Genomic DNA, 13,645 nt, shown 5'->3' on the forward strand with positions numbered 1-13,645 from the left:
CGGCATCCCTTCTCGCAGCTTTAATTCCGCCAGTGCCTCGTCTCCTACCTTCCAAACTTCACAGAAGCTCTCCTGCGAACCTTGCATAACTAGCACCCCTAGAAGCAAGGATATTGTGGGGACATGGCTTAGCCACAGCCTCGGGGATGTTTCTAGAATGAAATTTTCACTCTACAGCGGAGTGTGCGCTGATATGAAACTTCGTGGCAGATTAAAACTGTGTGGCGGACCGAGACTAGCACTCGGGATCTTTGGGTTTCGCGAAAGTCAAAGGTCCCGAGTTCGAGTCTCGGTCCGGCACACAGTTTTAATCTGCCACGAAGTTTCATATCAGCGCACACTCCGCTGCAGAGTAAAAATTTCATTCTACAGGGTGGTCCATTGATTGTGACAGGGCCAAATATCTCACGAAATAAATGTCAAACGAAAAACTACAAAGAAAGGAACTTGTCTACCATGAAGGGGGAAACAAGATGGCGCTATGGTTGGCCCGCTAGACGGCGCTGCCATAGGTCAAACGGATATCAACAGCTTTTTTTAAAATAGAAACCCCCATTTTTATTACATGCTCGTGTAGCATGTAAAGAAATATGAATGTTTTAGTTGCACCACTATTTTCGCTTTGTGATAGATGGAGCTGTAATAGTCACAAACATATGGCTCGCAATTTTAGATGAACAGTTGGTAACAGGTAGGTTTTTTAAATTAAAATACATAACGTAGGTACGTTGGAACATTTTATTTCGGTTGTTCCAGTGTGATACATGTACCTTTGTGAACTTATAATTTCTGAGCAGGCACGCTGTTACAGCGTGATTACCTATAAATACCACATTAATGCAATAAATGCTCAAAATGATGTCCGTCAACCTCAATGCATTTGGCAATACCTGTAACTACATTCCTCTTAATAGCGAGTAGTTCACCTTCCATAATGTTCGCACATGCATTGACAATGCGCTGACGCATGTTGTCAGGCGTTGTCGGTGGATCACGATAGCAAATATCCTTCAACTTTCCCCACAGAAAGAAATCCGGGGACATCAGATCTGGTGAACGTGCGGACCATGGTATGGTGCTTCGACGACCAATCTACCTGTCATGAACTATGCTATTCAATACCGCTTCAACCGCACGTGAGCTATGTGCCAGACATCCATCATGTTGGAAGTACATCGTCATTCTGTCACGCAGTGAAACATCTTGTAGTAACATCGGTAAAACATTACGTAGGAAATCAGCATACATTGCACCATTTAGATTGCCGTCGATAAAATGGGGGCCAATTATCCTTCCTCCCATAATGCCGCATCGTACATTAACCCGCCAAGGTCGGTGATGTTTCACTTGTCCCAGCCATCGTGGATTTTCCGTTGCCCAATAGTGCATATTATGCAGGTTTACGTTACCGCTGTTGGTGAATGACGCTTCGTCGCTAAATAGAATGCGTGCAAAAAATTTGCCATCGTCCCATAATTTCTCTCGTGCCCAGTGGCAGAACTGTACACGACGTTCAAAGTCGTCGCTATGCAATTGCTGGTGTATAGAAATATGGTACGGGTGCAATCGATGTTGATGCAGCATTCTCAACACCGACGTTTTTGAGATTCCCGATTCTCGCACAATTTGTCTGCTACTGATATGCGGATTAGCCGCCACAGCAGCTAAAACACCTACTTGGGCATCGTCATTTGTTGCAGGTCGTGGTTGACGTTTCGCATGTGAATGAACACTTCCTGTTTCCTTAAATCACGTAACTATCCGGCGGACGGTCTGGACACTTGGACGATGTCATCCAGGATACCGATCAGCATAAAAAGCACACGTCTGTTGGGCATTTTGATCACAATAGCCATACATGAACACGATATCTACCTTTTCCGCAATTGGTAAACGGTCCATTTTAAGACGAGTAATGCATCGCGAAGCAAATACCGTCCGCACTGACGGAATGTTACGTGATACCACGTACTTATACGTTTGTGACTAATACAGCACCATCTATCACAAAGCGAAAAAAGTGGTCCAACTAAAACATTCATATTTCTTTACGTACTACACGAATAGGTAATAAAAAATGGGGGTTCCTCGTTAAAAAAACGCAGCTGATATCCGTTTGACCTATGGCAGCGCCATCTAGCGGGACCACCATAGCGCCATCAGGTTTCCCTCTTCAAGGTAGACGAGTTTCGTTCTTTGTAGTTTTTTCGTTTGATGCTTATTTCGTGAGATGTCAATGGAGCACCCTGTATATGAAAAACTGCTCGCTCTACAAAACATTCGTGCTAGTACCTAAAAGTCGGAAAGTTGCACAGGACACATCAGTACACAAGAAAGAAAATAGAAGAAACTTGGTGAATTGTAGACTCATATCGTTGACATCCATGTGTATCAGAATTTTGGAACATATATTGAGTTCCAATATACTTCGGTGGAAATGATCTATTGAAACATAACTAGCACAGATTCGGAAAATAACGTTTTTGCCAAACATGAGTGGCTCTTTATTCACACCCGTTGTGCCAAAATACATTATTATTATTATTAATATTATTAGTGGTTTCAAAAGAGGATATGTGGTTTTCTCACATTTATAGATTTCTAGAAGGTTTTTGACACTGTTTCTTACATTGGCTCCTAATCAAATTGCGTGCCCATGAAGCACTGCGTCGGTCGGTAGTGCGATTACATTTTCGATTTCCTTTAATAAAGATTCGTAGTAATTGACGAGAAGTCATCTAGTAAAACCGAGTTCCCAAAGGAAGCCTTATGAGTTCTCTGCTGTTCTTAATCTCTACAAACAATCTAGCCATCTGAGCAGGACTCAGATTTACAGATAACTTCTGATTTTATGGTCTCGTTAAGTCATCAGAAGATCAAAACGAACTACAAAATGATTTAGACAAGATATCTGTATGGTGCAAAATATATCGATTGATTAATAGTTCTGCCGCAGGTTGTTGACCTCTGTTTTCTGGGATACAATGCACATCACGAGTTTGTGGGTAGATTAGGACACGATTTTAAAATCCGAGCTACAAAACGCGTCGCCTGCCGCAGTTCGGTCATTGGTCTCATAAAATCAGCTGCCGACAGAGCGTCTCGCGTTCCCGTCATACGTCACGGAAGCCGCTTCCAACATTGCTCCGCATTACGTGCTAAGTATCAGCATTAATCAAGTGACCTGCCATGTTTATGGGGTGACAGTTAATGACCAACATGAAAAAAGAAACGTAAATTATTTTCAGACTACGGCGGACGCACACTTTATTCAACATGTAAATGTCACTACAGATATTCGGATTTAGGTTGTGACATGTTCGATATGCCCGCCATCACTGGCGATAATGTGGCACAAACGAATAGCGAAATTCTGCACGGTGCGCTCAAGTGTCGGGACATCGATGCTGTCGATGACCTCCTGAATGGCTGTTTTCAGCTCAGCAATGGTTCTGGGGTTATTGCTGTACATCGTGTCTTTGATACATCCCCACAAAAAGCAGTCGCATGTGTTCAAATCCGCAGAACATGGCGGCCCATCGAGGCCCAAGCCAGTGGCCTCAGGGTACTCCAGAGTCAGAATGCGGTCCTCAAAATGCTCCTTCAAGACATAAAACACTCTCCTGCTTCTGGGGATCGAGCTCCGTCTTACATGAACCACATATTATCGACATCAGAGCCACTTTAGATAATGGAGGTGAAATCATCTTCCAAAACCGTCACGTACCGTTCAGTAGATACCGTGCCATAAAGGAGTATCACACCGATTATTCCGTGACTGGACATTGCACACCACACAGTTACCTGTTGAGGGTGAAGAGACTTCTCGATCGTGAAGTAAAGATTCTCAGTCACCCAAATGCGCAAATATTGCTTATTGGCAAACCCATCCAAATAAAAGTGTGCTTCGTCACTAAACCAAACCATACTAATTTCCATCACACCCTGCGGCCAACCGTGCTGCTTGAACATCCTAACGCAAACCGTTCAGAAGTTATGACAATTTTATTTCATATAGTTCAATAATTGTCACTCTGTATACGAGGTGCAACAATAAAGTAATGAGACTGATTTCCTTTGCAAGATGTGGCAACCCTGCAGGCTCGTGTAGTCACAGTGTCTTTGACCTTAGTCTATAAGCTGCTTCTAGTCCAAGCAGCACATCGATGCAACTGCTCAGTCTTGAGTTGTGCTGTAATAAGCTAACATGTGTTTGTGTCTCTCGTCACATAAATGGAACCGCATAATATTGCGCAAAGGTATGCCATTTCTTTTTGCATTAAATTGGGTGAAAACGCGATGTTAACTTATGGGTGGCTTCAGAAGGCTTTTGGAAAGGAGGCTATGTCAAGAGCTCAAGTTTTTCATTGGCATAAAATGTTTAGTGAAGGCAGAACGAATACTGAAGATGAAGACTGCAGTGGACGACCATCAACCTCATGGACGGATGTCAACTTGGCAACGGTGCGTGAACTCGTACCATCTGATCGAAGATTATCAGTGGAAATGATTGCAGAAGAACTGAACACCAATCGAGAAACGGTTCGTCTAATAATAACTGAAGATCTTAGTATGAGAAAGATTTGTCTAAAACTGGTCCCCAAACATCTCACACCACAACAGCGAGAAACATGGAAAAATGTGGCAGCCGATCTGTTAGAGCAAACGGAAATCAATCCAGAATTGTTGAGTCGTGTTATCACTGGTGATGAAAGTTGGTTTTTCAGTACGATCCAGAGACAAAACGCCAAAGTTCGCAATGGTGCTCAAAGGGATCACCCAGACCAAAAAAGGTTGCATGTCAAAGTCAAAAATGAAATGCATGCTAGTGTGCTTCTTTGATTCCAAGGGAATTGTTCATAGAGAGTGGGTACCTCCTGGGCAAACAATTCACCAATATTACTACAAAGAAATGTTAGCAAGACTTCATAAAGTAGTTCGTCGTGTTCGTGCCAACATTGCTGATAAATGGATTCTGCATCACGATAATGCACCATTCCATACTGCTCTGTCAGTACAGCAGTTATTAATCTCAAAACAAATTTCAGTACTACCACAGCCACCTTATTCAGCAGATATCGCTCTGTGCGACTTTTTTCTATTTCCAAGAGTTAAAACGGCGGTCAAGGGACACAATTTTCAAACAACACAGGATGTCCAAAAAGCTGTAACGAGGGTCTTGAAGGGTATTACAGGAGACAAGTTCCAGAAATGTTATCATCAATGGCGGAAGCGCTGGAAAAAGTATGTGCAATCGGAAGGGAACTACTTTGAAGGAGACAACACTAAACTCGACTAAAACGGTAAGCAACATTTTTTTTCACATAAGTCTCATTACTTTGTCACACCTCGTATGCCCCTCATAACCAAGCAGTTGTTGTGGGGAATGAAACGGCGGACGAGTAAAACTGCTGAGGTCATCGGTCCCTAAGCTTACACACTACTTAATCTAATATAAACTGACTTACTCTAAGGACAACACACACACCCATGCCCAAGGGAGGACTCGAACCTCTGACGGGTGCAGCCACGAAGGAGGCGTGTCTTGATCCTCAGTGCCATCCCCCTGTATGCTATCACTTTGCTATTGAGGTACAGAGTCATGCATCGATGCGAAGACTAGTGGCTGGAAGTGACAGATAATAAGCTATATCTATTAAAGCGCACTACGCCACCGTGGCATAACTCCTTTCAGCCGCGAAGACGGGATGAAGTCCTCCTTACTCGTCTTCGCATACACCACAGTCGTCTGACCGCATGGCTTCCTGTTCCGGCGAGAGGACCCTCCAAAGTGTGGTGCTTGTGGTGTACAGATCACTGTGCGCCACATTTTACTGGACTGTGTTTTATTTTAGTATCAGAGTGTAGCTGCAGATTTGCCGGCAGGTCTGCTCTCTATTCTGACTCTGAAACGAATGTGGTTAGACCTTAGTAGTACCCTCACTCTTCCCCCTTTCTTCCCTTTGTTTGCTGACTTCCCCCCCCCCCCCCCCCAACCACACACACACACACACACACACACACACACACACACACACACACACACACATTATCACCAAGTTAAGCACGTAACTAAACTGTAGAACGAAAGACTTTTCTTGGAACACATTTATTTTTAAAATGATGAAAGATTAATGACATTTATGTTGTGTGAGTGTGTGTGTGTGTGTGTGTGTGTGTGTGTGTGTGTGTGTGTGTGTGTGTGTGTGTGTGTGTTAAAACTAATGACGAAGGAAATCGTGGTGCATCGCTAGTGCTGCTCACTACTCCTTCTCAGATAAGAAAGCTAACTATCGACAGCGATGGTAGACGCTTGTTACAAAACATACTTTCCCTGCATAACTCCTCCCCATTGCAGCAGTTGCTTCACCTGCACACTTTAACCCCATTTAAAACCAACCAAGATAAAATGTGCGCTACGATTACTGATTGCTGCACTTGTTACTTCTGAACTGGTAGAAATTGTAAGACTTCAGGATGCAAATGCTTTGCTTCTGACCACAGCCGCTAAGAGGAATAGTAATAATAATAATACTGAGTACAGCAGTGTGGTAGCCCTTACGTAGTTACAGCTTTGTACTACCTACAACTTGGAGAAGATATTTTCTTGAGATGCTTAGAATTTCTTGTGTATATGTCTCACTTTACATTCAGCGACGTAGGGACAATGCACAACTTGTCTGTGTAGTGGGTGGACTCTGTGAGGGACTTGTAACCTCCATCACATTAATACTAATAACTGAGAAAAAGTATTAATAACTTATAGAATCAATATTAGAGTCTTACAAAATTGTGATAACAGTAATGATTTTGTGAAAGTGATTTAGTTTCGCGCCTGAAACAGACTCGATTCGTTTAGCTTTAACCCCTCAGAAATTTTCATCTTACCCCTCAGGGGGTAACTACCCCCAGGCTTGGAACCATTGGACTGTTGTGCTATTACGCACATTTAAGCAGGTACGGCAGCTGACCACTTTGCTTACAGTATTCCTGACTATCTAATGTTCACTTACTCAAAGAACTACAACTTTTTCTTGTTCTCTGTCGCGTTTTTAATTATTCCGCATATGTTTAAAGTCATTGTGTTGTCTTCAGTCAGAAATTTAAGCACGGAACTTATTGTTCCAGTTCACTAATAAGCCTGACTGCAACGTTGCATAGAACGCTGAATTGCGCATAGCGGCACAGCACAGAGAGCCATAGGAGTACGAACTACCTGGAACTTGCCTGTGTGCAGGCGCAGCTCCTGAGGAAGTACGGCTACCCGGTGGAGGAGCACTTCGTGACGACGGCGGACGGCTACATCCTGCGCATGTTCCGCGTGCCGTCCAGCCCCAAGGCGAGTGGGGGCTCCGCCTTCCCCATCCTGGTGATGCACGGACTGCTCGCCAGCTCCGCAGACTGGGTCATTATGGGTCCTGGCAAGGGCTTCGGTAAGTGGCGGTGACCATCAGCTCACCTCGGACAGGTGTATCTGTAGAGTGTTGAAGAAACAATGATAATGTTGGCCTACTTGCAGCATGTACGTTTGGCATCCTCACTGGATAGCGATGGGAACTGAAATCGTTCAACTTCCCGAGATCGGACGTATTTCAGAAATTGTGGGCGAAATGGGAAACGCTAAGAGCGACAAAATTGGATACGTTCGTATTTGTCCTGTAAATGCTGAATGTTCCATGGCTAATAACTTGAGATTGGTTAGAAGTACTAGATAAAACTCGTCGTTCTTCAGGACACTTCCACTAGATTTGAGCCAGATTTTGCCAGCAGCAAGAATTTTGTGCTGCTAGTGCGTTGTACCTTCGTCCGTGAGAAGACAGTGAAGGGTGTTTTCCAACAGAGCACACTGCGTAGCGCGCCAACACTTTACGTCAGCGTGATTGGACAACTGGCTCTGGTCAAGTCTAATAGGTTGTACGCTGCGTTCTGTTAAGGTAATTGCTGTAATTCAGGTAAAGTTCGTATGCAAAACAGTTACCAGGTTTGCTAAAAAGCTAAAAGTACATTTCATTGCGGAGGAAGATGAACCGGTAACTGACGTTGTGTCTGTACATACATGTACATGGGACTTGGTCAGATCAGACGTCGTCATTTCTAGTAATACTGATATTAAAAATGTAATAAGTTACCTAGATATTGACTATAATACCATATTTCTAATTTGATGACAATGCTGTCTTATAATATGTTAGAAAAATGGGTTATAAAAATCTATACTTGAAAATATTACCAGCAGAAGTGATAAATCATGATAATAAAAACAATTAATAAGGAATAAACAAAAGAAGGACAAAATATGATTTTTTAAGTGTAAACCGTTGCTTAAGCTAACAGAATTTCATTTTGCTTAAATTACTTGTTAGTAGCCTGTTCTTCCACGTGGTTCAAAAACGACGTAAACTGATGACGAATAAATATGAAATACGCTTTCAGCCTCTCTTCATCGTTGGGAAAGTGATGGTTTATCAGTATGTCCGACATATCCTGATCCTCTCGGATCAAAAACATGTTGCTGACTGTTTAACTGCGTTTCTCAAAAGTCTGAAGCGAATAATTCCCCTTCTTTATAGCCAGTTATTTGTTATTGAAATCCCTGGGCTAGCAGGACAGAACGGATGAGGTTACATTTGTGGAAAGGGGCCAAAATAAGTTACTGTCAGTTGCACTAAACATATAAACTTTATTTGTTAAAACACGTATCACACAAGCAAGAATCACAAACTCTCAAGGTTTTAACGAAATACCTCCTTTGATTTAATTTAGATCGGCTGAAGGCCATATCGAAAATCCAAGGCACAAGGCCTAAGTATGGAACTGAGGTACAGAAGTTCTTCTGAAAGTTTCACTTCCTCAGAAATTTTTTTTCTATGTTCAATGCAAATAGACGGAAAGCGTTAGCTTAAAGTTTTCCCGTAGAACTCGGCTGAAGGCCCCACACTAATCAAGAACAGTGTTCCGGCTTAAGACCGAGACAAATATCTTCAATTTGTAATCTAAGTAGGCTGAAAAATCGACTGAAGGCAGCATATCAACAAAGCCATGTAATGGCTTAAGGCCTAGGAAGAAGAGATTTAAATCCGAAAAGGCTGAATGCCCTATCCTTAAAATATTTCGTGTAAAACTTGGCTGAAGGCCTCGTACTAAAGAACTTCAAACTTATGACTTAAGGGCAAGACAAGGATTTTCAATTTTTAACTTAAGAGGGATTAAAACTCGGCTAAAGGTTACACACCATGCAGAAAACACTTTTACTACTTCAGGCCTAAAGGGAAGAGCTTTTAACTTCAACTAAAATAGACTAAAGGCTTTATCCTAAAATACTTCATATAAACCTCGGCTCTCCCCCTCCCCCCCGTGAACCATGGGCCGTTGGTGAGGAGGCTTGCGTGCCTCAACGACACAGGACACAGATAGCTGTACGGTAGGTGCAACCACAACGGAGGGGTATCTGTTAGCAGCCTTTTCAGTTGTTTCAGGGGCAACAGTCTGGATGATTGACTGATCTGCCCTGTAACACTAACCAAAACGGCCCTGCTGTTGTGGTACTGCGAACGGCTGAAAAAAGGGGAAACTACAGCCGTAATTTTTCCCGAGGGCATGCAGCTTTACTGTATGATTAAATGATGATGGCGTCCACTTGGCTAAAATATTCCGGAGGTAAAATAGTCCCCCATTCGGATCTCCGAGCGGAGACTACTCAGGAGGCGTGGAATGTCAGATCCCTTAATCGGGCAGGTAGGTTAGAAAAGTTAAAAAGGGAAATGGATAGGTTAAAGTTAGGTATATTGGAATTTAGTGAAGTTCGGTAGCAGGAGGAAGAAGACTTTTGGTCAGGTGAATACAGGGTTATAAATACAAAATGAAATAGGGGTAATGCAGGAGTAGGTTTAATAATGAATAAAAAATAGGAGTGCGGGTAATCTACTACAAACAGCATAGAGATTGTGGACAAGATAGACACGAAGCCCACGCCTACTACAGTAGTACAAGTTTATATGCCAACTAGCACTGCAGATGATGAAGAAATTGATCAAGTGTATGATGAGATAAAAGAAATTATTCAGGTAGTGAAGGGAGACGAAAATTTAATATTTATGGGTGACTGGAATTCAACAGTAGGAAAAGGAAGAGAAGGAAACGTAGTAGGTTAATATGGATTGGGACTAAGAAATGAAAGTAGAATTTTGCACGGAGCATAACTTAATCATAGCTAACACTTGATTCAAGAATCATGAAAGAAGGTTGTATACATGGAAGAACCCTGGAGATAGAAGGTTTCAGATAGATTACATAATGGTAAGACAGAGATTTAGGAACCAGGTTTCAAACTGTAAGACATTTCCAGGGGCAGATGTGGACTCTGACCACAATCTATTGGTTATGAACTGTAGATTAAAACTGAAGAAACTGCAAAAAGGTAGGAATTTAAGGAGATGGGACCTGGATAAACTGAAAGAACCAGAGGTTGTTCAGAGTTTCAGGGAGAGCATAAGGGAACAATTGACAGGAATGGGCGAAAGAAATACAGTAGAAGGCAGCAGAGGATCAAGTAGGTAAAAGACGAGGGCTAATAGAAATCCTTGAGCAACAGAGGAGATACTGAATTTAATTGATGAAAGGAGAAAATACAAAAATGCAGTAAGTGAAGCAGGCAAAAAGGAATAAAAACGTCTCAAAAATCAGATCGACAGGAAATGCAAAATGGCTAAGCAGGGATGGCTAGAGGACAAATGTAAGGATGTAGAATCATATTTCGCTAGGGGTAAGATAGACACTACCTACAGGAAAATTAAAGAGACCTCTGGAGAAAAGCGAACCACTTGTATGAGTATCAAGAGCTCAGATGGAAACCCAGTTCTAAGCAAAGAATGGAAAGCAGAAAGGTGCAAGGAGTATATAGAGGGTCTATACAGTGGCGATGTTCTTGAGGAAAATATTATGGAAATAGAGGAGGATGTAGATGAATATGAAATGGGAGATATGATACTGCGTGAAGAGTTTGACACAGCACTGAAAGACCTGAGTCGCAAAAAGGCCCCAGGAGTATACAACATTCCATTAGGGCTACTGACAGCCTTGGGAGAGCCAGTCCTGACAAAACTCTACCATCTGATGAGCAAGATGTATTAGACAGGCGAAATACCCTCAGACTTCAAGAAGAATATAATAATTCCAATCCCAAAGAAAGCAGATGTTGACAGATGTGAAAATTACCGAACTATCAGTTTAAGAAGTCACAGCTGCAAAATACTAATGCTAATTCTTTACAGACGAATGGAAAAACTGGTAGAAGCCGACCTCGGGGAAGATCAGTTTGGATTCCGTAGAAATGTTGGAACACGTGAGGCAATAGTGACCCTACGACCTATCTTAGAAGAAAGATTAAGGACAGGCAAACCAACGTTTCTAGCATTTGTAGACTTAGAGAAAGCTTTTGACAATGTTGACTGGAATACTCTCTTTCAAAATCTGAAGGTGGTAGGGGTAAAATACAGGGAGCGAAAGGCTATTTACAATTAGTACAGAAACCAGATGGCAGTTATAAGAGTCGAGGGACATGAAAGGGAAGCAGTGGTTGGGAAGGGAGTGAGACAGGATTGTAGCCTCTCCCCGATGCTATTCAATCTGATTATTGAGCAAGCAGTGAAGGAAACAAAAGAAAAGTTCCGAGTAGGTATTAAAATCCATGGAGAAGAAATAAAAACTTTAATTCTGTCGGAGACAGCAAAGGACTTGGAAGAGCAGTTGAACGGAATGGACAGTGTCTTAAAAGGAAGGTATGAGATGAACATCAACAAAAGCAAAACGAGGATAATGGGATGTAGTCCAATTAAGTCGGGTGATACTGAGGGAATTAGATTATGAAATGAGACACTTAAAGTAGTAAAGGAGTTTTGCTGTTTGGGGAGCAGAATAACTGATGATGATCGAAGTAGAGAGGATATAAAATGTAGACTGGCAATGGCAAGGAAAGCGTTTCTGAAGAAGAGAAATTTCTTAACATCGAGTATTGATTTAAGGGTCAGAAAGTCGTTTCTGAAAGTATGGAGTGTAATATTTGTATGGAAGTGAAACATGGACGATAATTAGTTTAGACAATTAGAGAATAGAAGCTTTCGAAATGTGGTGCTACAGAAGAATGCTGAAGATTAGATGGGTAGATCACATAACTAATGAGGAGGTATTGAATAGAATTGGGGAGAAGAGGAGTTTGTGGCACAGCTTGACTAGAAGAAGGGATCGGTTGGTAGGACATGTTCTGAGGCATCAAGGGATCACCAGTTTGGTACTGGAGGGCAGCGTGGAAGGTAAAAATCGTAGAAGGAGACCAAGAGATGAATACACGAAGCAGATTCAGAAGGATGTAGGCTGCAAAAGGTACTGGGAGATGAAGAAGCTTGCACAGGATAGAGTAGCATGGAGAGCTGCATCAAACCAGTCTCAGGACTGAAGACCACAAAAACAATAAACCTCAGCTGAAGACCACATATGAAACCCAAACAATCTCACGGCTTAAAGCCCAGACAAAGAAATTTCCAGTATTTAATTTAAGCTGAAAAACTCGGCTGAAGGCCACATACCAACTATAAAATATTTATTACAGCTTAAGGCCTAAACAAATTTTTCAACTTTTGATTTCAAAAGGCTGAAAACTCTTCTGAAGACCACTTATCAACTTGAAACAAATTTACGGCTTAAGGCCTAAGAGGAAAAGACTTGCAATTTTAATAGGTTAAACCTCGGCTGAAGGCAACATAGGGAACTTAAGACTAAAAAGGAAATCACTATGTAAAACACAAGGAGCGGTGATCAGAAGGTGCCAGGGGTCGGCCTGGGAAGGTAACACTAACGCACGTTTAGGTGACACAGGCAGGCAGACTGACAACCTCTTCATCGGAAGGTAACCCAACCAAAGGCCAGCCAACAAACCAACCAACAAGATCAGTTCTGCTCCACCTGACCAGCAAAAAGACAACAAGATGTCAATAGCACAACGTTTTGGATACTGGTGCCCCACCCAGCCAAGTCCGAATAAACGTCCAAAACTACCAACACACCTCAGCTGTCGAACTGCACGCCATGCTGGATAGCATCAACACAACGAGGGAAATACACTGCCGAAAATTAGTCAACGGGTACAAGGCAGAAGATACTGCGGGTACACTTCATTAATGAAGGAATGAATTAAATTAAGGTAAACTCCACACAGGAAGACGGATGCAATTCTATCCGACTTCAATGCACACAGGTTGTTGCTCGCTGGACTCTTCCAGAAAGCGACTACCAGGATCAAATGAAGAGATGTGACAGCAGCTGAGGCTTGACAGTAGGTTAAATGAGCACTCAACTTCAGTGTCCAGCATCGGTGGACGCCGAACTTTGTAACCCTCGAAAGAAGCCCCTCACAACTCCAACCGCGCTTACAAACCGCCAACTGCTCCGACCTGACTAAGCGCCACAGAGACTTCCTCGCTGCTCTGCCCCAAGCGACAGACTCCCACACACAGCACACCCAGAATATATATCCGACACACCAAAGATAGTACTGCAGTACTAGTATCGATACATGCTGCTGCTGCCACTCACGGAGAGAAGACAGCAACGTTATGGCGGTAACCAAAGAAGAAATAAGACACCACTGGAC

At 42.6% G+C, this 13,645-nt stretch overlaps 1 protein-coding gene across 1 annotated transcript in view; it reads left to right on the forward strand.

Moving 5' to 3' along the window:
* Window positions 1-13,645, forward strand: part of LOC126281824 (lipase 3-like) — a 71,587-nt gene that overhangs the window by 18,456 nt on the left and 39,486 nt on the right. The window contains exon 2 of the mRNA XM_049981052.1: window positions 7,238-7,433. Within this exon, the coding sequence (XP_049837009.1) occupies window positions 7,238-7,433 (196 nt within the window). The remainder of the gene's footprint in view (window positions 1-7,237; window positions 7,434-13,645) is intronic.

The sequence above is a fragment of the Schistocerca gregaria genome, chromosome 7 (assembly GCF_023897955.1).
Source record: "Schistocerca gregaria isolate iqSchGreg1 chromosome 7, iqSchGreg1.2, whole genome shotgun sequence".
Lineage (NCBI taxonomy): Eukaryota > Metazoa > Arthropoda > Insecta > Orthoptera > Acrididae > Schistocerca > Schistocerca gregaria.